We start from the raw sequence: 24,044 nt of genomic DNA on the forward strand, positions 1-24,044 counted from the left end.
TAGTACAGCCTAACGCATAGACAGAGGGAAGACTTAGCTAGTTAATAAAGGTGGACAAGCACCTATAAGGCAAGGTAGAGGATAGAGTAACTATACAGTATTTAGTACAGCTTAAATTAAAAAAGTAGAAGAAACTTAGCTAATTAAAGTAAAAAAGTTAAAAATAATTAAGAAAAGTTTAACTAAAAAAAAAGGGCCTATATATACTCTAGCTCTTACCTTAGTAGTAAGAGCACCTAACTAGACTAGAGTTTCTGCCTAGCAGTAAAAGTACATGTTACAAGATTATTTAAAAGAATATAAAAGGCGCTAGTGTTTAACTAGCGCAAAAAATTATAACTTTTTAAACATTTTTTACTAATTACAACTAAAAATTGCCTAATTTAAAGGTAAAAGTAAGTAAAAATAAGTAAGATATAATGTATATAAGTAATTATAAGGCATTAGATTAATAATAAGCAGGCTAAGTAGCAGCAGTAAATAAAGAAAGAGAAGAGTCTTACTAAAGTAAATGTATATTACACATAATTAATTAATTAGTGTTACAGAGTTAAACTACGTTAAATAGCAGGTAGTAAATATAAGTAGATAGTTTATAATAATTAAGACGCACAGCAACATAACATTACTATAATTAAAATAGCCCTAGCTTCTTTAATTTTTAACTATAGTCTTACTCTAATGTAATTAAGCTTTTATATAACTTTATTTACTACTACTATGTCTCTAAATTGTTTAAGTAAAATATAAGTATTTTTATAAACCTTTTAAAACTATTAAACTAATAAGCATTATTATTATTAAAGAACTTTTAGAAATAGTAAGCGTGTAAAACTGCAACAGTATGCTAGTAACTAGGTAATCTATAGCTAGAAATTTGTCTTAATACATGCAATATGTAGATAGGCTGTAGGTTAGACAAGGGTGTACAAGCTAATACAAGGGGACTAGAGAGCAGTTATGTACCTAACACTACACAGTTGTTAAAACTAGTAAGCAACTAACAGCGCACAGCGTCTAATTAGCTGCACTAAGTAAACAGTGCTTTATAACACTATTATACATCACAGAAGTGCTTACTATAAGTATATATAAAATAAAAATATATAATTACTTTATTTATTTTTAAAGGCTTTATTAAGACTTTTATTAAAATTACTATTAATTAAATTATTAACTAAACTCTTAGAGTTACTATAAGTTGTGCCCTTAACTATTTCTATAAATTCTATTACATTAATATAACACAACTTCTCTACGCTAATGCTTGCTAGATTAGTTACATCTAGTGCTAGTATATAATTACTAGATATAATATTACTAATGTTAAAGTCTATAACTTTTAATATTAACAACTTAATACTACTAGCAATAATATTAGGGCTTATAATAGGCTAGAGGAGCCCTTAGTTAATCTAACTAGTTAAGCGCTTATAGTGCCTATAACTTAGTAGATAAATAGTAAGGGCAAATGTCTCTAGCTTAACATTACACTGCGTATGCTTATTCTTACTCTTCTCTCTAAAGGCGCCCTTTATTAGCGCACAGAGTTGCATATAGAACTAGTAAAACAGTGCAAGATAACTAAAAGTAAAGTTTATGTTATAAGTTTTATTTTTAAAGTGCTGCATGTTAAGCTTATACACGTAGTTTATAAGCTTAAGCATAATATTAACTACTTAAAAGGTGTCTAGCTTCTTATGTATATTAACTAACCTAAAGGCAAGTATAGACTGCTAAAGTGTTAAAGTTAACACCCTATCTAAGACTAACTAGTAGAGGTGTAGTAGCTTAGTACTATAGCGCTCCTAACTAAATCTAAAGAAGAATACAGCTAATAGATTAATTAAGTAATAAATAATTCTAATATTACTAAACTTAACTATATGCTATAAAGTAAAAAATATTTTAATCTTTTAAAGAAACTAACATGTTATTATCTAGTTACCTTTAAAATTATTACAGCCCTTTTACATAGTAAGTGTAAAGACCTTTTTATGTATCTACTTAAGCAACTTAATGTACTAGTTAGGCAAGAGCTAACTAATAGCCTTATTATAGAAACCCTACTAGTATTACTAGACATCTGCTGCATAGATATCTAGCACCTAGCTTTAGAGATATCTACTGTTACTTATCTTTTAGTAGAACAACACAACTATTTAGGCGCCCTAGCTTAGATGTATTAGCAGCACAGCTATATAATACTTAACATTGCTCTAATTAATACTAGCACAGTTTAAGCGCATAATATTATGTAAAAGATTGCTAGAAAAGTCTGTACCTTTAAGCGTATTAAAGTGCGTATAAATAATTATGTAAGTAAGTGCCTAAAGAATATAAAAATACATAAGCAGTCTAATTATCTAATCCCTTCTATTATATAGCTAAGACGCGCCGCGCTGCTCTTTTTTAAGACTGTGTATAAACTTAGCAGTTTTCTAGTTGCTTTATACTATTTATAGCTGCGTTTTAAAGCTTAGCTCTTTTAGATTTATAGAAATATTTAACTGCTAAAGCTAAATATTATTATGTACTTTATAAGTCTTATTAATAACACCCTTATTAAAGAATATTACTTTTAGATAATTTACCTAGCTAGGTTTTTTACACAGTAGGACTTTAACAGCTAGCATTAACAGCAACTAGTCCTCTAAGCTAACAAAGACCCCTAATACAGCAGCACTGTAGATAGCAGCTATAGCGTGTAACATATAGCACAATGTAATTTGCTTGCTTATATAGTCCTAAATTATGCTAGGCGCTATACAGATCTAATTAGGCTGCAATGCTATGCTAGAATTAAACATAGACTAGGTTAAACTGTCCTTAAGAATCTATAAACATCTTATAATAAGCGCTGTTATTAGGTTCTGCTAGATAGCTATTGCAACACCTACAGCGTAGTTGCAAGTCTAGTTAGTAAAGTTATAATTATTATATATAATTATTAACTAAGGATTATGCGCAAGACCTAGTAGCCTAGAATTAGGTAAGACATAAGCTATATAACATAATATTATAACCTATAAGCTTTTTATATAGTCTGCTATTTTATTAACCTTCTAGTTTATAATTTTATATAAGTTATAAACACCTAAGCCTAATAACGTCTCTACAACGCGCTGTTTTATACCACTACTATGTAAATATAGACCTAGTAGGTAGGCAAGGTAGTTGCATCTCTTCTAGGCCTAGCAACATAAGATAATAGAAGTAATTAGATACACTTTACTATTTTATAAACTTTTAGCCTTACTATAACTACTTTAAGCACTTTACTTATTTTATAAAAGTTTCTTAATAAACCTGCTCTAATTTAGAGCTTAATTAGCTATAATTAACTTTAACTTAGTAAAATTAACCTTATCTAGCCTAAAGGCTGTATTATACTAGTTAAAGAACTTTTGCCTAATAAAACTATTAAGTTCTTTTATAAATATAATAAAACTAGGGACACTAGTAGCCTTATTATCTCTACTTAATGCTACATAAATGTTTAGCTGTTTTAGTGCTAATTAAAGAATTATTTTATGTCTACTAGGTAGTAGGGCCCTTAATAATAGTAGGTCTTATAAATATAACTTAATAAATTTACTTATTAGCATCTACAGCTTATCTATTAATGCTAGAACCTACTCTAGTTTCCTTAATCTTAAGGTGTAAATAAGTGCAGATAACTAGACACGCTAAGTAGATGCGCCTACTACTTATAAAGTTATAAAAAAATAAGTTATTAGAACTAAGGCCTAAAGCTTAGTAGTAACTATAAATAAAGGTAAGAAGGACATAAAAAAAGGTAATAATAAAGGTAATAATAAAAAAGGTAGCAGCTTATCTACTAGAGGAAGATAAAAAAGTTATAGACGCTAGCACAGACGCAGAGTAAGACTAGTAGACTTATTAGCTATTTTATACAGTAAACAACGTGCAAAACGTGTAACAATTTAATAGATAATAGCAAGAAGTTATATAGCTATTAGCCTAAAGTTTAGAGATGTTTAAAGAGAAAAAAAAATGTGTAAATATTAATATAATATATTCTTATATAAAAAGTAAGCACTAAAATTAGTTGTCTATATAATTAATTACTAAAGTCCCTTAGACAGCTAGGGAGAGAAGCTAAATCTAGCATCCTTATTGGCTAGAAAGATAGCGTGAGCGCCACCGGCGCGACTAGCATGGGTTTATGTTGACTAGCAAGGGTATCAGGGGCTCTGCCCCTGTCGGAGCTTCGCCCCTTCTCTCCCCAATCGGCTGAGCTAGCTGAGATAAGCTTCTGCCTGAAGTTTGAGCCACACAATAAACGCTATTCCTATTCGAGGTATTGCCAAGAGCACTTCTAGAACTCCTAGGCCCCTGAGGTGCACATGAAAACCTCACCTAGCCTTACTTGTAAGCCTAATGTCCCTATGACGGGCTGTCTGATCAATTCAAGGTTTGGCATCCCACAGTTCTATATATATTATACACCCCAGACCCTCGGTCGAGAAGAGACCACTTCTCTCATAAGTTATGCCCATTGAAAGGCGACATTACATCCTCTCTGTATCCGTTGCTGTTCCCGTTCCTTCGTTAGCTTGTAGTGATTTCAACTCAACCTCTCGATATTCTTGTTACCGTTCTCTTCTTCTGCCGCTCCGACGTCTACCATAATCAGTCGCGATAGTCTCACTTCCGCCTCATTGATACGTCCCAACCGGAATTCACACTTTCAGCCGAACCTCAAAATGATTTCTCGGGTGCTGAAAGACCCTTCATAGAGCCATGGTGGAGCTGCGAAAGCTATGATCCATCCCATGCTCTTCAAACCGGATTCCTTTTCCTAACTCGGGAAATAATATTTCGAAGAATTAGAGAGACGCCAAAGAGAAGAACTCGATATATTATCTAGCAAATCTCTTTGGTCAGATAAGGGGCAAGACTTGGTCGGAAGAACGTGATAACTGCAACACAGATTGCAATGACAGACTTGAAGGACTTCTAGATTCCGAGAGAGTTTATCATGGCTGCCCGCATCAGGTCCTAGAAATAATCGAGGACCTGTTAATAGGAAGCCTTGGCCAATGGTATCCTCAAAACCCCTCAGAATCTCAAGTTCTACTGCACCTTCTCATATAACCGTTAATATGGCTAGGCTAGCGTCGATCTGTAAACCTCCTGCTGAAATCAGGGAGAACATCAACTTGAATTGCTCTCCTACTAGGTTTCACAGATCTATTCCGTAGCCGGTGTTGAAGAGATTGTTTCGCGAAGTCTTGTATACACTAATTACAGATTACCAAGCGGCGTAGAAGCTGATACTCTAGCCGGTCGAAAACATATGCAAGGCAAACGTTGGTTCGTGGTAGCCCGCACGAAATATTATAATTCATCCGACGAGCGAAGTTATGTGCTCTGATTAACACCCAGCTCAACCATCTATCGCTACCGCCGGATGGTAGCTGCCTGCTTCAAACAGGAAAAGCAGAATTCACCCCGCTGTGAATAGTACTCTTATTAGACATCAGGTTAGGCTGCTTCCTCCTCTTGATGAGGCGGGTGTTGTTCAATTGTCTTAAGATTGGTCCACCGCTCTTTAGACGCGTCCAATATGTGTTTCAGGTCTTCTGGAGCTAGCATGGCAACCTTTTCTTGCTCCGCCTCGGCTTCTTCTACAGTACCTGACTTCTTGAGGCTCGGACAAGGTACCAGAGTAACATTCGAAGCGTCATCAAACCCCATACAGCTCACGCCGTCGTGCTCTGTAGACTTATACAAGCCAAATCCGTACGTGGCGAAATCTGATCCATCCTCATTCTGCCTGAGGCGAAGCTGCGCCTCCATGTACCACTGCTGGTTCTTTGGTCCCTTCACTGGAATATCGAAAGCGTTGTCATTGTCATCTCGAAGAAGTTTGCTGGCATATGACCACGAAACAAGATCTGAAATCGAGCTGTAGTATCGGGGCAGATGTCTCTTAACATAGCGCCTTGGTAGCCTCCAGCCGAAAATCTCAAGCGGAATCAGGATGATATACAGAAAAAGCCAAATGATAACGCAAATAGACAAGGGTTTGGAGGCGTAGATTGTGGAACCAGATTCATGTTCGGAGATTACTGTTATTGACCCAGCCATCAGGATGGGAAGGAGTCGTTGGATGATTGCTATTACCGAAGTCCATGCCACCCTTATGTGTCCATTCTTGATAGCCATGTAAGTTACAGCAAATGGAGGAAGGCAGATATAATCCAGGAGAAGATTTTCAGAAGCCTGCCTTGGTTTGTACATGCCTCTAAAAGGCTGTGTCGTGCGGGTGAACAGGTCTACGTCTTGCCAGAACCACGTGTGGAAACTGACGATAAACGTAGGAATAAACTGGAAAATTATAATGGCCCAGTTGTAGGAGATAGAGGTGTCAATGCCATCCACCATGTCTAATGCTAGCCCAGTGATGAAAGCGGCCATGAGAGTGAGGGTAATGGTTACCCAAATGTATGCCATGAAATGTTCCATGTTAAGGGCAACGGAGCGATATCGTGTAGCAACTATATCCTTCATTGAGACTTCGATTTGTGTTAGTATATATTTATCCTCCTACGAAACCTTAGTATACGAACAATTTTTGATTTTGTGCTTTTGGCATGCGTGTTCGGGGGATTGTTGAGGGTTAGTTGGTGGATGCTCATCCTGGTTCGACGTTCTCTGCTCCGGTAGTGCGTCGTTATTCTTGGGCTCTGCTACTAAGTAGATAAGTGGAATGCAAGCTGCTACTTAACCACACGTACTTTGCACGACCTTAGGTAGCTTTCCGAAACCATGCCATATATCCTCTCCCCGAAACCAATATCCAAGTTTGAGGCGGTCGTCCCGCAGGCGCATCCATATCGATTCTCTCTCCGCAGTATCCGTGCCTTCTAAGTCATCGAGAAAGTTGCTATGGCGGAATAATACTAAGTGATCTGCAATAGAAATAGTGTCCCAACGGAGGCCAGTGATTTGATTGTAGAGTTTGTATATGAGGCTGACGTTCAGTAAGATCATGAGCCCGTAGATTGCGATGAGAGAATACAATGCCCATGATGTAACAACAGCAACTACGTATGTGTCGTAATCGGCCGTATTTAGTAGGGATGACTTGAACGATAGAATAGTAGAAGAAAGAATCTCCAATATCCAGATAAAAGCAAGAAGTCCATTACCGGTGGTAATGGCATTTCCAAGGCTAAGGCCAGGGAAATAGGACCCTAGAATGGTCTTGCGAAACGTAGAGCCAGACGGTGCTGCGGCCAGCATGAACGGTGTCATGCGGCTAAGATTCACGGAAATACCGTGCCAAAGCGACGCAGTGATTGTGCCGAGAACCGGGGGTAGAATCTGGATAGAGAGGTAGCCCCATTGGCTGCTGAAGCTGAATTCGTTGTAAAAAAGCAAGGCAATGAGGAGTCCAAGAACTATGAGGTTGAAAACGAGTCCACTGCAAAGTGAGGCTGTGCGAAGCATAAGAGGCATGAATTTCAGAGCTGGTAACTTGTTGTGTATAGCATCTTCATTAGAAACTGGGCGTAATGAGTGGATATCGTCTTGATTGTTATCAGTGCAGTGCAAAAGCCCTCGTAGTGGTCGGGCTTACCAGTTAAGTGTAGAGAAGACAATCCGTCAGTCCGCCTGGCGACATTTCTTTCTCTAAGCTCCATATCAGGGTTCGATAAGCTGGCGTTTGCCATGAGATCAATGAGTAGGAGAATTTAGTAGCGGACATCTAGAGAGCTGTGAGCAGGCTACGTTATAAGGACGAAGTCAGGCTAGAGCCTCAAGGTCTCAGCTGGTGTAAACCTTCTCCAGCTTTCGACGCCACCTTCATTGTGGCGCTTGCCTCCGCCCAGTCAGAGGCCTCATATAACGAATGTTGTGGAGTTAGGTTTTCTTTTGATGACTTGTAATGAGTCCTTCCCTGCACATGATCAATTCAAATAAATGATCCAATCGTCCAATGCCGCTTAAGAATAATGAGGGGGTCAGGGAAGGCAAATGTTTGCAGTTACAGAGCTCTCCGAGCTCCACACATGCTCGTATTCAGGAGCTGCGGTTACCTGCTTAGTCAATGTTGCCCATCCTACTCCTTAGCTTACTCCTTGCATATATAGGCCGTTAAGAAGCCTCTTTTAGCAATCCATCTAGTTCTTCATGCCTCTAGTGCCCCCAATAGCTTCACGGCAAACAATATAAATTCTTGTCATCTCACCAGTATATGTAAATATGGAGAAAAAAGGGTTGCATCGCGAGGAAGATAATGGAAAAGGATCTAGTATTCTAATACAACAATATGATCTTGATTTTTAGCCGTATCAATTGTCTTCGAAGCTTGCCCCAACCATTTTCATTGCTATGTTCCAATCAACTTACCGATCATCCTAGCACAAGCACGGCAGATGCAGCGTCTGATAATTACTGCAACTCTTTCCGCTAGGAGTATCACTTCCCGTCTGCAAAAAGACGTCGTAATAACCACTATCCGTGGACTTGCATGCGAGAAAGTTCAGTTCTTCAAAAATCACTCAGTGAGCTTCTCATATCCGAGGCGAGCATGGATTCTTCGGAGAAACGAAGCTCTTAGAGGTACTCACGTCTCCCATAATTACTCCCCGTAACCGTAATAATCGTATCGCCCTCTAGTCCCCACGCCGTCGTATTACTTGTTACCGACAATGCTAGAGGCTTATAGCTAGTGGTCGCGGGCAGAATGTTTAGATATAAAGATGAGTTCTTGGACTGGATTGTTGAGCCGATGGTGAAATCTTCCGCGCTGCTCTCAGGGCCAAGGACGGGGATAGATTCTAGACGACGTTAGCAGTGAGAGAGAAGAAAAGGAAAAAAAATACGTTGAGAGGGAACGGAATACGGAAGAGAATTACTGTTTTTTGCATTTGACTGTAAATAAAAATGGAACACTGGGCTCTGCACGGCACGAATCTTTCCTACAGTAACCGCAGCCACTGTCTCCACCGGAATTGCCAAAGTCCCCTGAAGCATTAAGAAGAATGGCGCAAAAAAGGCTAAAGACAACATTCTTCCGGCCTTTGAAGTGTCGAAAATCGGAGGTAGTAAAATCCAGACACAACAGATCCGTGAACAGAAAGCGTTCCTGGGTCGTCCTTTATACGATCCGCAGAGAACGCCATTCTTCCTAGTCGACAATTTACCATATACCCAGATTTTCCCATGGGGTCGTGTCATGCGTGTTTAATTGTTCCATCGCTATATGCTCATATCGAAGACCCCTGTCACCCCAGTTTCAAATGTCTTGGGCAGATTGGTGGATGAAACAGGAATAGCTGACTCGAAACAGAAACATAAAATAAAGCTTTCAGACTTGTTCAAAGAGATAAGCCTCCCAGAATCGAGTATTTGAAGGAGGTTGAGGTGGGAGAGCATTCATGAGGTAGGGATGATTTTGCGGGGAAATGCGGGAATGGTGGTACCGGGCCGAGAACCGGGAGAATGAGCCGTGCCAAAACCGGCGTAGCCTTAGATGGGGTAAACCCCACAAACACGCTGAAGAAAGCGAGGCAAACGGGAATGTCTGTTGTGAATGCTTAAGGAATTTGAGAACTACCTAATTGGACGTGATCTATGCCTTCGTACAAACTATGCTCCAAAGCCTCACCATTAACTCCGTGCTAAAGCCTCGATTGAGGTATAAAATACGTATATCCAGCTCATTCCGCGCCTTTTCATTGCGTCTATTATGCACCATAGTGTTGAGAAGAAGTTGTAACCGGCATGTAGCCTCCAGGAGCATACCCAGTGGTTACTGGAGGACTGTGTAATGGCGGGCTCATCAAAGGGGTCATTGCATAGCCTTGATCCCCATGATAGGCCGTGTTGGACGTTAGGGGAGAAGATTCGGATGGGTGCGAACTCAGCGCAGCTGACTTGCGGTCTGAGGCGTAACTGTCATGGTTGGAATCGTGGATTTCCTCGATATAACCATGGCCCTTGTCATGGCCACCGTGATGGTGCTCGTCGTCGACCTCCTTGGCGTAAGGCTGTCCGCTCTTTTTCAGCTGCCAATTGGCGATTGCACCACTGACTCTGTCGAAAAGGAGAACTAAGAACAGAAGCGAGAGGCAGGTGGGTAGTACGGCTGGGGATGCGATGAAGTTGTAAAGGGCTTTCGTATTGGCGATCAGTGCGATAAGGATACCACCGATGGCGAGAGCGATCATGCGAACGATGACCGACACGAAGTCAAATAAATCGGCCTTATGTCTCCGGATGAGAAAGAGGAAGGCAATCGAACAGGCCATCACGGTGCAGAAGGAAATCCAGTAGTAGAGATAGACGATTTTCCAGCTCTTCTCAGCGATGTCAATGGAAGTTTTCTCCTCCAGTTTGGCAACGGGAATCTTCATACCAAGGCCATTAAAGACGCCAGAGAAAATGTTATAGACCAACTCCACAAATTCCTTAGGCCATTCTTCATTTTCGTAAGTGCTGGAGTTTTCAGGAGAACAAATTCCGGTAGTGTTGCCGATCAGCCAAACATCGTTGGTTGTGACGTTTTGGAAACCGTACGTCTCGAGTTTCTTGTCGAACTGGAAGTAGTCGACCATCTTCTGTAAAGTGTCTCGTAGCTTGGCTCCGTCCAGATTCTCTTTTACACAATACTGCACGACCTGTTTGGTGGTCTTCTGATAAGTCTTCAAAACATATCGAGCTGTGGCCACCTGTTGAGATCCTTCGACGACACCAACGATGCCTAGCTGGAACGGGAAGTGAAGAATGGACCAAATCTGTTGTCGAATTGTTCCGTAATGGCCGTGAGGAAAGTTGTCGAAATACAATGCCCAGAGCAGGACCTATGCAGAACATGATTAGCCCATACAGGAATCATGGCCGCACAAAAGCTTACCAGGACCATAATGATGCACATGATTAAGAAGCAGCCTTCTACATCTAAGCCGCTCTTCCCCATCAATCTAGACACGGTCTTCGTGACTCCGATGGCGCCCTCGCCAATAACAATGAGTGTTAGAAGACTCATACGTTCCATCAAGTGCGTCTTCTTGAAGCTCAACATCCTCCAGCAGCAGGAGATAGCAATCACACCAATAGCCTCGAGAAGCATCACAGCGTACCACACGAGGTATATGTGGCGGTGAGACTGCTCTTTCTCTCGGAAAGCGGGCGTCATCGCTGCAAAGACGGCGGCGGCAGCCACGTAAATGACAATAATCAAGCCAATCGGAAGGTTCAACTTGTTGGCCTTGGCTTTAATACAGTAGTACTTGGATTGTTAAAAGCTTCCTTTCGGTACAAGTTTTTAGGAACTCACTAGTACGACGACATACTGCACAGCCAACATTCCCCTACTGAGGACTAGGGTGTAGCAGAGGATGCGGAAGTTCTGAAATCGAGTCAGTCAAACTCAGTGGGCGAAGATGCGCAATACTAACGGTATTGTCTCCTGGTTCAGGATCCTTCGACCCTGGTTTGAAGGCAGATCCGACTAGGGCGAGGCCTACAAACACAATGAATTGGATAGTCTTGCACACTCGCTCATATATGGAGTCCCGGGCGAAGCGAACATCGTGTAAAGTGACTTGGAACCAGGAAGACCATAGGATGCCAAAGAAACCGACGTATGCTAATAGGTAAGACGTGTCGGTGATGGAGTGATAGGCGGTAAATGTCGCGAGATTGGCCACAAAAAACAAGTCAAAAAACAGCTCCACCGTGTTCGCCTCATGGCGCTGTGAGAAAACTAGGTGCTCATGGTCGGCGCCGGTGAGAGGAGACTCAATAAACGGAACAGTCTTATGGAGTCTTCTGAGGTGCTTTTCAGAGTCACTGGAATATGCACATTAGCAGTGATGCATATGCACTTGGGAAATGGTAAACATACACTTCCCGCTTCTTGCCGTGAAATGAGAAACCCATTGTGCGAGTCTCCTCTGCGTAGACCAGAGTCCCCAAGGCGGAGGGTCAAGAAATGGGAGAGAATTGGAGACACACAGTGGTCGTCGTATAAAGCGGCGCCCTCCCGTCAATATGTACTCCGCTTGCGCAAAGACATGTTCTTTTTTAAGGCTCAGCCTGGTATTGCATTTCGCCAAAGCGCCAGGGAACGGGGGCTGCAATCGTGAGAGGCTGATGAACAAGAAGCAGAAAGCTTTTCGGCCAAGGCAGGGGGAATCCGGAAAGCTGACTGAAGGGGCGCCCAGTTGCCCGCAGCGGCAAGGCTAAGACTAAAGCAGATGGAGCTGAATGGAACTTGAGAGACTTCATTGGGTGTTTCAGACACGTGCGCTCGAAGCGATGGGCTTCGATGTCTGGTCCCAAGCCGGGCTGAAAAGCTTCGTCGTGCTTGGCTCGTGTTGAGGCCTCCGCATTCTGCAGAGAGCAGTTGGAAGCGCAGAATCGTGGCTCTGTGCAGCTTCGCAGCGAATGCGGATTAATCGGTAACAAAACCTGTGCGATTTTTGGCGCCACACGTCTCCCAGCCTCAAGCAATCACGAAGTGAGTGGCAGGGGAGCTGACGCGTGGTGTGAAGCCGAGGGTTGACGCTATTGATGTGGTCTGGACTCCCGCCCCCAACCAATCCCTAACCTCCAATGTCGGTTATGCACCACCATGGCGGCCTTGAGTCGGTTTGGCGCACCTAAAATGAATACTGGGTAGATATTGGTGTGGCTGTGTTAGGTCCGGCGTAGCACCAGAGGGTCTGGGGTGGAGGCATCTGGGGTTTGAGGGCATGATTGTCGGGACTCGGGGTCGGACGGAATTGGAATTGGGATTGGGAAGAACTCTTATGTCAGCACCAACGATATCCCCTTCCCCATGCTCCCCTTTAATAACTAGATATGACCCTTATCCTGCGAAATTTCCCCCGTTGTTGCGATTGGGTATTGCCGGGCAATGGGTGTTTCCGCAGTGTCATCTCTGTGTGGTGTGCGGGCTTCGGGTATGTATTGGATGGCCCGACCCTCTGCAAAACTTTGCTAGCAAGCCTCGTCCATCCAATTGAAGGTGTTTACTTTTCAACGCTGCACAACAGATCTAAAAACATTATCAGGTTCTCCGTAAGAGTCAAGTTAGACTCTTGCGAGATCGTCAGGTTTCCGTGGGTGAAGATGGGATGGTTACATACTGAGCCACCGCCAGCCAAATCGAGACCTCCAAAAACCACGCAAAGGCTGAAATAACCGTTGGACGATTTCAGCACGATCGAGCCACTCGATGGTCGATCTCCCAAACGAAAACCTACATAGCTCTTATTCGCAACAATATCAATGCCTGCAAACCCCGCCAATCCAATATATCCTCTGTTTACTCAGCGACTGCCTGCAAAGCTCTAACGTCAAAGAACAATGTATAAAACAGACCTTAGGTAAATCTCGTCTCCTGTGCTCTCTCAATTACACCTTCTATTGATAGAAGTTCACCTATCATGCAAATACCGTTTCTTCTCTCCACAGCCTCCCTTCTAACTAGGGCTGTGGCTGGATCTTGTGCACCCACATTTGAAGGTCGCATTCCACCAAACGCCACATCTGCGCTCTTCAGCTCGGCTGAAAGTCCTTTCAACCCGAAATATGTTCTAGGCAAAAGTAAGTTTTGCATTTGTATCACGTCAACGGAATGTCGGTCTTGGATGAAGAAGGAGCTGAACTTTCTCGTGTAACACATTAGATATTTCATGGGACCAAGTGATATCTTTTCCAGATGTTCAGCCGTCGATTGTAGGTTAGATTGGTTGGTGTGAGCACCTAGTAACCTGACGACTCCAGCTCGATGCCGTAGCCCAGACCAAACCAATTGAGATCAAAATCACGTGAGTACTTGTTCAATCAGGAACTGCGTTGCGGATCAGCCCGTCTTGAGTTGCGCCCCCTTCCACTTCCAAATACAGTATTCTTTTTTCCCTCAGTCTACAGTCCATTGGCCTCCCCACGGCCTACACCGCTACTTTTCATCTCGCTACTCTCAACATCCTAACTAACCTAGTAAAACACCGCCAGTGACGCATCTATCTTCTCCTCCTCCTCTGAGGGTCCCGAAACCGCTCTCCGCCGAGCCGAACTCCTCGTCAATAACCGTCCCTCCACAGTTTCGGGCACAAAAACTTGGTTCCTTAGTCTCCGCACCTCCCCCGCCCGTCCTCTAAACTACACACATGAATACCTTCTCGCCTTCCATGAAGCCGCTGACTACCAAGCTGATTTCTGGTCTCTTAAGACTGGTGTCCCGATGACAGGATCCTATGGCGAAATCATCGGCTTCAGAAATGCCAGCGTGGAAGGCGGGGTCCAAAACTGGATGGGTGAAGGAAGAGTCCTCTATCTGCAAGGCTACAAATGGGCTTCGCCTGTGCAAACCTTCTTCCTAACCCCGTTCTACCCCGACACATGGCATAATTTTGGCATATACCTCGACTTCAACAGTAACCATTTGCAAGTCTTGTACTCTACTGATAACAACCCTTTACACTTAGTCACACCACTGCTTCCCAATAATTTGTCAGGAAAAGCGCCGACGACGCTTGGGGAGACACATTTTGGTATTCAGAAGAAGCCGGTAGGTGCGAATTTGACGAATTTCTTGTATGAAGGGGAACAGGAGTTGGGGGTGAGAGAGGGGTTACTTATGGGGGGAATTTCGCAGATTGAGGGATTTCCGATGGGGTGTAATTTTTCGTTTGTCCAAATTCGGAGCAAGGCTATTGATTGATTCTCGTGTGTGTGGATGTACACGAGCAGATACTGGCCTTCCCTTTTAAACCCCGCAGATAACATCCAGCATTAGGCAAACTTACTCACTTGTCTGGCCCTGGATGCATGACAGAGACATCGGCGCTTGCGAGAAGGTGGCACTCCGAACCTGCTGCGCGAAATTGATCAAATATGTGAGAAAATCTCGTACAAGATTTCCACTTTCCCACGTAAGCTTCCACTTCCACATGCTTGTTCTACTCTATATGTCTCGCATCAACATCAAGTCCGTGAATATACCCCTGCAATTCACATATTGGTCATGGAGTATGTTATCATGCCGCATGTCCTCGGCCGCACTCACTTCATGTCGTGTATTCTCACTAGTACTCATTTCAGCCTCTCCCCTCTGGCCATCATTTTCATTTGAATCCATTGTCTTTCTGTCCTCCTCCAAACCCACCATCCAAGTGCGGGAGCAGCAGTCAAGGATACAGCTGATCATGCCATACTAATTTCTACGGAAGCACCTATGGAGAGCTTTGCGGGCTAGGAGGTGCCGTCGGCATTGCTATAGGCGATGCTATACGCCTTTCGGTCTCGGAGGCTGATGCATTTGACACGGTTGATGCAGCTGAGGTCGGCGTAGTCGGATTCGTTATGGAGACGTCTTTGGCTGGCGAGTGATGTCGACGGCGCTATAACGCTAGAAACGACAGGCCGCGTAGTGGCCTTGATGTAATACGACACTATGAAAGAGTCAGACTTTCCATCTTCCTACACCGAATACCCAAGTAAAAGGTCGAGGAGAGCACTGAGTAGAAACCAGTAGCATCCACAGTCCAATCGTATTCAGTTATTCGTAATCTGGATTTTGCTCGTTTGATTGCCAGTTGCTGTTGTCAAAGTCACATAACCTTAGTGTGAACTTCACATTTCTGCAACTAGACATTCGCTAGCGAGCCGTTCTCGTGTTGTTGAAACGTCTGGATGTTTGTCCTTGGGAATAATATGAACCATTTCAATGTCTGATCGTTCCCTTCTTCGATTAAACTATTGTACTTGTACTCTCCAGGCAGGCCTACGGAAGGTGGGTTAATCCAAAATGCACTTGGTGCAGCTACGAGGGGGACACTGATTAGGATGTATTGGAAAATATTCGCAAGACAGCTATTCTGATTATTGACCATGACAGAACGCCCAGGCGAGAGCTAGAAGAGGAGTGGAAAGAATTAAAGCTGTAGGAAGGCTGTTGCTTTCCATTTTAATATTTTTGCGAGAGACGGATTTTAGCAGAGGGTGTAGAAACATAGACACACGGACATGCAAATATATTAAATTCACGCCTATGTGAATACGAGACGAGCCAAAAATGTTCCAAATTGGAAATGCTCAGCCTGGCTCTCCGTTCAAGCCTTCTAACCCGTCTTCTGTGTGTGTGTTCGACAGGATGTCTTTGCCATGGTTACAATTCCTTGACCGCTTCGAGCGGATGCGTGTGTGTTCGACAGGATATCTTTGCCATGGTTACAATTCCTTGACCGCTTCGAGCGGATGTGTGTATTCCACCTAGTAGAACGACCAGTATTTCTTATCTTACACTTAGGCCACAATAGAATCTAGCATTTTTAACTAAGTAGGGGAAAAGGCCCAGCGAGATGTATTGTAACGAGTAGGAATATCAATGAACAAAGGCGAAGTCTTCTTGCGTAGCCAATCATATCGCATCTATCTCCAACTCCTTCTATCACATGTCCTCGCCAAAATTCCCCCTTTCATCCTCGCGCTAATCCGATCCCAAGGATCGATCAGTCACTAATGCGCGAGACCCTCTCCAAACAACCCATCTTTACCCTTTCCAACCCTATCGACTTTCTATAGAACCCGTACCCTTGCGTAGACAAGGCAACTCGCAAAAACAACCCGATGGACCGATAAGCTTGATTGTGCGCGGCTGATTCTGCCGGCGACTAACCCCTGCTGGAAGGTGATATAGATGGAGCCGGATCCCAGGAATTAGGTCGCACGCGACGTGGAACGTTGCAAGTTCGAAGTCTAGGGGAGGGGTTTAAGGATGAGGTGTCCGCTGCCGGCGACTATCATATGGCTGTTGTGTATTGTGTGCCCTCTGTGACGATAGTACAGAAGAGAGACAGTTGTTTTGCGACAGACATCCCTTCTGTCGGCTGTAGCCTTGCCCAAAGGACCAGTACAAGGTGTGAGTTGAGGGAATTGGAGGGACAGAAGATCATTGCTTGAAAGGTACGTTAGGATTTCGTCTGAGATCTACGTCGAGCGAATCCTGTTTCAAGTCCGGATGCTGGCTGTTTTGATCGTTTCGCCACGATCTGATTCATCCTTTCGAAGCTCAGACAAGAAACAGCAGCGACTTTTGGCAGACCCACTTGCATCACTTCTCATCCCCCAAGGACCCATCTTCGATATCAGCTTCAGCGCCAAACTCCCAACTCCCCCATACCTCAACGCTGACCTGGCCTCCCATCTCCAACGCCTCCATCCCCGCCTCCACCTCTACTATGGAGATCAAAGACAAAGCTGCCATTGGCATAGGCGTCCCTCTCGGCGTCATCCTAGTATTCATATTAGCTGGCATGGTGTGGGCGAACATCACGAAGAGGAAGCGAATCGCCAGGGGGGAGGTAGTGGAATTGGAATTGGGGAAACCGGATGAGAATGCACCGAAGCCAAAGGTGATCAAGTGGAATCCGCATGGTTGACTTGAGCCTGGTCGTTTGGAGAGGCAGGAGAGGACGGGGAGCGAATGGGCTGGATGGGGTGAAGGAATACGTACATTTGCAAGGTCTGGGTGTGGTGAGATCTGGAGCGTTCTCGGGAAGTTTCAGGGAGAGGAACGTGGGGATGAAAGATGGAGATGGATCTAGTGCAACAAAGAATATGAAGGAGATGACTACGGCTGGTTAGGATATCTAGGAGTTCTCAGCGCTTGGTTGTCTTCAAAACTAACGGAATCACTTCTACGCGTCACGTATTGTTTCCATCTCTGGCCCTGTCTTGAATGCATTTTCAATTTAAACTAATGATCATTAGGAATTCTATATCTGAAGTTAAACTCGTTGCTCTCCGTAGAGTAGTTTCTGGACGAAGGCGGCAGTCCCAACAACCAAAAAGCAATGCGAGTCCACCTATGCACCCCTCCTTACACTAAAACGTCCCATTCCATCCAAAATATCTATCCCCTACGACCCCGGGACACTCCAAATCTGCGCAAACGGATCCTCCGTCGAATTCCTCCACCTCTTATACTCACTACTCATAGCCACAAAATCCGCCACCTTCTCCCCATATACATGTCCCACCCACGCATATGTGAGATCAATGCCAGCCGAAATCCCAGACGAGGACCAGATGTTTCCATCCTCGACCCAACGCGCTGTCGGAACCCAGCTGACGTTGGGCCCGGTGGACGTTGCCCACGTCCAGGATCGCTTGTTTGTGGTGGCACGACGGTTGTTGAGGATGCCTGCGCGCGCGAGGATGGTGGAGCCCGTGCAGACGGAGAGGATATGTTTAACCTATATCCGGGCTAGTTAGCCTATTATAGACGGTTAAGGTCGAGAGGGTAGGCTGAGGAAGTACCTTCGGATACATAACTCTTACAAACTCAATTTCTTCCTCTCTCGGCTCCCTCGTTCCCCCTCCCCCAGGCACAATCAACACATCAATCTCCCCAGGGTGCGCACTCTTCATCATGCCATTCGCCGCTAACACTTCCTTGAACGTCGTCGTCGGTACAATTGATTCTCCGAAATCCCCGTGTGTCATGTTCATGCGCGCTGTGCGCTGTGGGGCTGTTGGCACGGCGTCAAGAGTGGAGCTGATGATGGAGAGATGCATGGTCGTGTTGTAGAGCATGGAGAGGGTGTTTAGGACGTCTAACGGGCCAAAGACGTCGAGGGACTGGAAGGTTGGGAAAACCAGGATGGCGTAGTTGAGGGGGAGGGTGGTGGTGTTGGTTATGGGGGGTTGAACGGGGGTAGCGAGGGTGGAGGGGAGGGAGAGGAGGGAGAGGAGGGAAAAGGAGAAAGGGGTGGGGCGCATCGTGTTGGTAATACTTGAAGTGGGAGGGGAGAATTGGTGCTGGGGATTTCCAACTGAGTGTGGAAAGAATGCTTAGAGGCGAATAATGAGGCGTAGATGTTGTAGAGACCGACGTTCCTGACGCTGGCAATGAATCAGAAAGAGAGTAACTGCTTTGCTGAAAGCCATCCATCGTGAGCCCTCCTTCCCTTATATATTCTCCCCCAGCTGCCCGCCATCATAGATTCCTCCAACTTCCGAGTCAGAAGCGCTGCGGCCTGAGGCCTAGGTTTGAATTTAATATGTTGTGCCCCATTTTACTGGCACTTGTTCATCAAAGCATCAGCGTGGAAACAGTCAAACGGCTTTGAAACAAAACACCCGCGGGCATTTCTCTCAGCGATTTGCACGGTTGAAGTGGGTGGGTGAATCCTTCAAGCGGTGCGTGATACAGCCACGCCAGCGTGAAGGGAAGACAAGATGCAGCGTAACCGTGAGAAGATTTGAGCGAGTTCTGCTGCATTTTCGGCTATGTATTGGTGGTATTGACAAGTACTGACAGAGTGCAGGGCGTTCGTGGATGGCGGGGAACATTGGTGTTGTGTGGGGTGGACGGTTAGAGAGGGCTGAATAGATGAAAGACTGGGGAAATTATATTAGCCAGTTAGTAGGGAATCATGGGGGCAGTCTTGCGGTAAGGATTCCGAGTGGAAGAATTGTCTGCGTGCTTGGCCGATGGGTTTGGGAATCCGGGGTTAGAGCGTCCAAAGGAGGGCTTTGGGCTGCATCTGTGCATTGGGAAAGGAGATATGATAAAATTGCAGGGCGAAAACGCAACTACCAGGGGGGTTACACGTGCCCCTGTCTCCGCCGTACGCCGGGAAACTATGATCTCGTGTGGAGGTTTATAGTGGTGTTCAATATGGAATATGGGAGACGGAAGTTTAGTTCAGCCTGGACGCTTCCTGGGCTCTGAACGGGCGGACCAGGTCTGTCCGAGGTATTGGCAGACGGGCTGCTGCATGTGGGCACAGTCTAGGATGTATTGCTGCAGGACATACGTATCAAAGAATGGGAAGAATAATCCATCGTTGAACGGCCACAAAGACAGTGCCAAGATGGCAGTCGGTTGAAACAACCTGAGTCTGTGCATTGCAGGTGATGACCGTTTTGGCGTGGAGACATGTGGTTGCGCTGATTGGCTGTTGAGATATCGGACCACTGTGCTGACATCCCCAGGGGTGGATTTGATCTGGTAAAACTCTTGCGAAAAGACAGGAGAACAGTAAGAAGACGCAGACCGCTGTTGCAAATTCAATCGTTACCATCTTCTGTAGCAGATGCAGCAAATTTTTTTTGAAACCGGAGAGCTCAGACTCTAGAGCCAGCTCTGTTAGCATATCCATAGAGATCACGGATGGCGGACAGGCTGGATTGAATCTGCCGAGCGCGCCTTGCTGGGTTGTAGAAGAACTTATTAGCATACAGACCTCTGTCATACACGACGGGATGTTTGAGCGAGTGAAGCCAACGATGATGAACAAGATCAACCGTCAGACGGGGGCCGGTGCCAAGCGGTACCTGCCGGTGACGCAAGTGGACCAGCGAAGTGTGCCCTAGTCCACTTTTCACGTCAACAGTGGCCGCTGCCAGAGACAGAACGTTCACTCACAACAGGAGCACCTTCTTTTCCTCTCCAATGCGCCGCAGATTTGATCAGAACGCTGCCCCGACGAGGTAGATCAACTTGCCTCCAGCTCCCCTCCCCCCCACCATGGGCCTCACCCGGCCCGCCATGGACCCGAGACGAAAGTCGTCGACCCTACATTACCAGACATTCCCCACGAAACCGCCCACTTCCCGCGGCCGCCCGCTCTCGTCCTCTCCCTCTCCGCCTCATGGCCGCGGCTCCGAGTCTGAGGATGTCCACCATGAGTCGCCACTCCCGACCAAGCAGCTCGCGGTGCTGGCTGTCATCGCGCTCGCCGAGCAGACGGCCCTCAATTCGATCAGCCCGTATCTGCCAGAAATGGCGTCTACGTTCCCCGAGGTGAAGGAGGGCCAGGTCGGGCTCTACGTCGGCTTGATCGCGTCGTCTTTCGCGCTGGCACAGTTCGCGACCAACTTCTTCTGGGGCTGGCTATCCGACCGCATTGGTCGGAAACCTGTAATACTGCTGGGAACGCTACTGACGCTGGCCTGCTTCGTCGCATTTGGCTTCTGCAAGACGCTGTGGCAGGCGGTGGTGGTCCAGATGTTCATGGGCTTGGTCAACGGCAACGCCGGCGTCGTGTCGACCTGTCTGGGCGAGATCACCGATCGCAGCAATCAGTCCAGAGCCTTTACTTACCTACCCGTCGTGTACGGCCTTGGTGGCATCACCGGGCCCATTGTGGGCGGCGTGCTAGTGGTGTTGTACAAGAACCCCCTCCATCAGGACCAGCCAAAGTACCCGTACCTCCTCCCGAACCTATTCTCCGCCGTCGTGCTCGCAATCGATCTGGTAATCTGCATGCTCTTCTTGGAGGAAACGCTCCAGGAAGCGAGGGATCTGCCTCCATTGGGGAAAAGGGTAGAAAACCTGTTCGCGTGGCTGTGGCAGTTCACCAGCTCAACACGGCCGACATACATCCGACGGCTCCTTGGGAGGAAGAAGCGCCACCATCGTAACGACTATCTGGATGGTATTGAGGAAGAAGACGATGACGCCGGCTCCGAGTCAGAAATGTCCGTCCCCGAACTCTTCCCGCATGCTACCAGCGAGCAGCTCTCGAGGAAGGAGATTTTCAATCGCGATACCGTCCTCCTTCTTGTAACCTACTTCATCTTTCAGCTCGCTAACATCTCGTACAATTCCCTCTACCCCATCTTTGGCGAAGAACAGCCCCCCACCGGACGAAGCCTGTCTCCAGAAGAAATAGGGCTCTCACTCGCGTTCGCTGGCGTCATCACAATTGTCTTCCAAATCGGCATCTATGGGAAGATCAGGGAGCAGATCGGAAATAAGACCACCTACAGGTTCAGCCTGGCTGCATTCGTCGTCGCGTTCCTCCTCATGCCGTGGGTCGGCTACAAAGACAGTGCGCCATGGAAAGGCATGGGCAGTGGAAAAGGCTGGCTATGGGCTGAGCTCGGTGTGATTCTAGTCGTCAAGACGGTAGCTAGTGTTGGCGGTCTCACATCCGCGCTGCTTTTGGTAAACCATAATCCCCCCCCCTCAACCAACCCCCCTTTTGACACAAGGTCAACCTTATTCTAACATGTAAGTCTACAGATCACAAACTCAGCACCCAACCACTCCGTCCTCGGCACACTAAATGGCCTCGCACAAACCCTCTCTGCCGCTGGCCGCGCCGTGGGCCCTTTCATTTCCGGCTCGCTTTTCACGGCTGCTACTAAAGTCAAGCCGAAAGGTGAGGCTCTTGCATTCGGCATCTTTGCGGGCGTATCTTTCGTCGGGTTTGTTCTGAGCTTTGGGATCCGGGGGAATGGACTTGAAGCTGAGGGCTGGAGCGAGAGTGAAGATGATGGCGAGGATGAGGATGAGGATGCGGATGCGGATGCGGATGATGATATCGAGAGCCATGGCGAGGGAGGAATTGTGAATGAGAGGTCGGGGTTAATGGGGAAGTGATTGATAATAGAGGTGTGATGGTGGGACAACGGCATGGGTTTGGGTTTCAGCGCGGCGTTTTGGGGCCTCTGGTGAGCAATTTCTAGATCTGGGACACACACATTATGTATAGGACTCTGTTCAACTGATCCGCAAGGGTCATGGGACGTAATACCATGGATGGAAAAGGAAGGAATGAACTGTGACGATTCGGCACTATTGTAGAGTATGTAACCGCATAACAGGAAAAATAACAAAGGATGGGTCTATCTACCAACCCTCTTGCTGCAACCAGGGAGAATGTTCTAAGATGCAAATTTCTGTTCCGAACTACCCACCTGTGGAGTTCCATAGGAGCATGTTATTTATACATTGGTCCAAAAAAAATTTTGTTTTACAGAGGAATTAGTCGTCTACAGCGTGACTTGACTACAATGAAGCCGGCCTCGATCGCTGAGAAACGAATCGGAGTAGAGAACTACGTATTCACCAAAAAAATTATACATATATCAACTCCATCCAAATCCACATCCACACCACCTCCCCAGCCTCATCTTCCTATCACCCCCAGCGCTAACCCGTCACCCCTAACCCCTAACCAATGACCCTCCTAACCCCCTCTCTAAACAAAATCATTGCATAAAACCTATGAAAAGGAACCAAGACCCCGGTCAAACTCTGGTCTCGTATAGGGTTGCAAGCTGTGCTTGGGTACTCAATTTCGATCTCCGTTGTTCCTGCTCCGGTGGCCGGGCTAGTGGGTAGGTGTGTGGGACGGTATACCGAGAACCTATGGACGCCCGCGAAGGAACTCGTATCGGAGCCAAAAGCTACGTCGATGTAACTGTGCGTTCTCTGTATATGTGGGTTCCCTGCATTCGTTTCTTTCGTGGTCGGTACGGTGTCATCGACGTTGTCGTCGGATTGTATCTCCAGCTTCTTATCGATGACTTGGAAAACTCCGAAGAGCATCGTATGCATCGGGAGTAATCTGTCTTCTGATAATTCTGACGCAGACCATATCCGTAGCGGAACTGGGTAGGATTTTAAACCTGGGCGATGGGATTAGTATGGTGTGATGTGGACATGTGAACTTGGTACATGATGTTGGTACCTAAGGGGAGCATAATGGGGGCGGTTTAGGCAGGAGTTTGCATCCTGTTAATGTTCTCCTAAATCTCAGGGGGGAGGGGGTTAGGCGATTCATCCTTCACCGATATGTTCCATAGAAGGCACGAATATGCAGTAGAGAAGGTCGAGAGAATTGAAACGTGACTCCAACATACTAGAAAACCTCACAATATCCGGCCTCCACACTCGAAGAACACTCCTCTCTGGCGTAAACACCCACCCCCCAAAATACCCCTTCATAAACCGTGCAAGAATAACTTCATCAGAAAGCCGGCTCGGAACGGTGAGAGTAATAGACCGCGTATCGGTGAGAGCGACACAGCTGTTTGGATTTGTAGTTTTACGGATAGAGGCGGAGCTGCTGAAAGACGGCGGTATGGTATCTGAGCTTGTGATTTTGTAAGGAAGATTGGATATTGATCGCAATGTCACGAAGGCATAGGCACTAAGTGCTGTGATAGTAGCTGTGGCGGAAGCTTTGAGGAGAGTGGTCATATTTGGTTGGAGGTGAAAGACGTTTTAAGGACAGAATTTGGAAGGATTAGGG

At 45.8% G+C, this 24,044-nt stretch overlaps 9 protein-coding genes across 9 annotated transcripts; 3 read left to right on the top strand and 6 right to left on the bottom strand.

Moving 5' to 3' along the window:
- Window positions 1–5,511: 5,511 nt before the first annotated feature.
- BDR25DRAFT_378014 (uncharacterized protein) lies at window positions 5,512–7,706 on the bottom strand (the record flags this gene model as incomplete). The annotated part of the gene is made up of 4 exons (XM_033697521.1): window positions 5,512–6,545; window positions 6,600–6,716; window positions 6,768–7,562; window positions 7,613–7,706. The coding sequence occupies 4 exons, from the start codon at window positions 7,704–7,706 to the stop codon at window positions 5,512–5,514; spliced, it is 2,040 nt and encodes a 679-aa protein (XP_033542703.1).
- A 687-nt stretch (window positions 7,707–8,393) lies between these two features.
- Window positions 8,394–9,012, bottom strand: BDR25DRAFT_238403 (uncharacterized protein; the record flags this gene model as incomplete). Its single annotated transcript, XM_033685631.1, has 3 exons — window positions 8,394–8,524; window positions 8,607–8,816; window positions 8,895–9,012. The coding sequence occupies 3 exons, from the start codon at window positions 9,010–9,012 to the stop codon at window positions 8,394–8,396; spliced, it is 459 nt and encodes a 152-aa protein (XP_033542704.1).
- A 555-nt stretch (window positions 9,013–9,567) lies between these two features.
- Window positions 9,568–12,136, bottom strand: BDR25DRAFT_269450 (uncharacterized protein). The gene is made up of 5 exons (XM_033687162.1): window positions 11,888–12,136; window positions 11,439–11,832; window positions 11,318–11,389; window positions 10,895–11,269; window positions 9,568–10,841 (listed from the first exon to the last, which is right to left on the bottom strand). The coding sequence occupies exons 1-5, from the start codon at window positions 11,920–11,922 to the stop codon at window positions 9,726–9,728; spliced, it is 1,992 nt and encodes a 663-aa protein (XP_033542705.1). The 5' UTR covers window positions 11,923–12,136; the 3' UTR covers window positions 9,568–9,725.
- A 1,297-nt stretch (window positions 12,137–13,433) lies between these two features.
- BDR25DRAFT_294403 (uncharacterized protein) lies at window positions 13,434–14,713 on the top strand (the record flags this gene model as incomplete). Its single annotated transcript, XM_033688780.1, has 4 exons — window positions 13,434–13,593; window positions 13,676–13,725; window positions 13,774–13,817; window positions 14,005–14,713. 4 exons carry the CDS (start codon window positions 13,434–13,436, stop codon window positions 14,711–14,713), a joined length of 963 nt encoding a protein of 320 aa, XP_033542706.1.
- Window positions 14,714–15,243: 530 nt separating this feature from the next.
- Window positions 15,244–15,884, bottom strand: BDR25DRAFT_360022 (uncharacterized protein; the record flags this gene model as incomplete). The annotated part of the gene is made up of 3 exons (XM_033696183.1): window positions 15,244–15,471; window positions 15,510–15,590; window positions 15,645–15,884. The coding sequence occupies 3 exons, from the start codon at window positions 15,882–15,884 to the stop codon at window positions 15,244–15,246; spliced, it is 549 nt and encodes a 182-aa protein (XP_033542707.1).
- Window positions 15,885–17,912: 2,028 nt separating this feature from the next.
- On the bottom strand, window positions 17,913–18,759 carry BDR25DRAFT_183891 (DJ-1/PfpI family protein; the record flags this gene model as incomplete). The annotated part of the gene is made up of 2 exons (XM_033684235.1): window positions 17,913–18,248; window positions 18,313–18,759. Coding segments are annotated over 2 exons (783 nt in total), but the record flags the coding sequence as incomplete, so codon positions are not given.
- A 628-nt stretch (window positions 18,760–19,387) lies between these two features.
- On the top strand, window positions 19,388–20,494 carry BDR25DRAFT_360025 (uncharacterized protein; the record flags this gene model as incomplete). The annotated part of the gene is made up of 6 exons (XM_033696184.1): window positions 19,388–19,700; window positions 19,743–19,777; window positions 19,824–19,881; window positions 19,912–20,008; window positions 20,040–20,362; window positions 20,394–20,494. 6 exons carry the CDS (start codon window positions 19,388–19,390, stop codon window positions 20,492–20,494), a joined length of 927 nt encoding a protein of 308 aa, XP_033542709.1.
- On the top strand, window positions 20,415–22,625 carry BDR25DRAFT_306378 (MFS transporter-like protein). Its single transcript, XM_033690613.1, has 2 exons — window positions 20,415–21,949; window positions 22,028–22,625. The coding sequence occupies exons 1-2, from the start codon at window positions 20,528–20,530 to the stop codon at window positions 22,385–22,387; spliced, it is 1,782 nt and encodes a 593-aa protein (XP_033542710.1). The 5' UTR covers window positions 20,415–20,527; the 3' UTR covers window positions 22,388–22,625.
- Window positions 22,626–22,984: 359 nt separating this feature from the next.
- BDR25DRAFT_204293 (uncharacterized protein) lies at window positions 22,985–23,872 on the bottom strand (the record flags this gene model as incomplete). Its single annotated transcript, XM_033684432.1, has 3 exons — window positions 22,985–23,221; window positions 23,279–23,418; window positions 23,581–23,872. Coding segments are annotated over 3 exons (669 nt in total), but the record flags the coding sequence as incomplete, so codon positions are not given.
- Between the last annotated feature and the right edge of the window lie 172 nt (window positions 23,873–24,044).

Source organism: Lindgomyces ingoldianus (assembly GCF_010093535.1).
Source record: "Lindgomyces ingoldianus strain ATCC 200398 unplaced genomic scaffold BDR25scaffold_36, whole genome shotgun sequence".
NCBI lineage: Eukaryota > Fungi > Ascomycota > Dothideomycetes > Pleosporales > Lindgomycetaceae > Lindgomyces > Lindgomyces ingoldianus.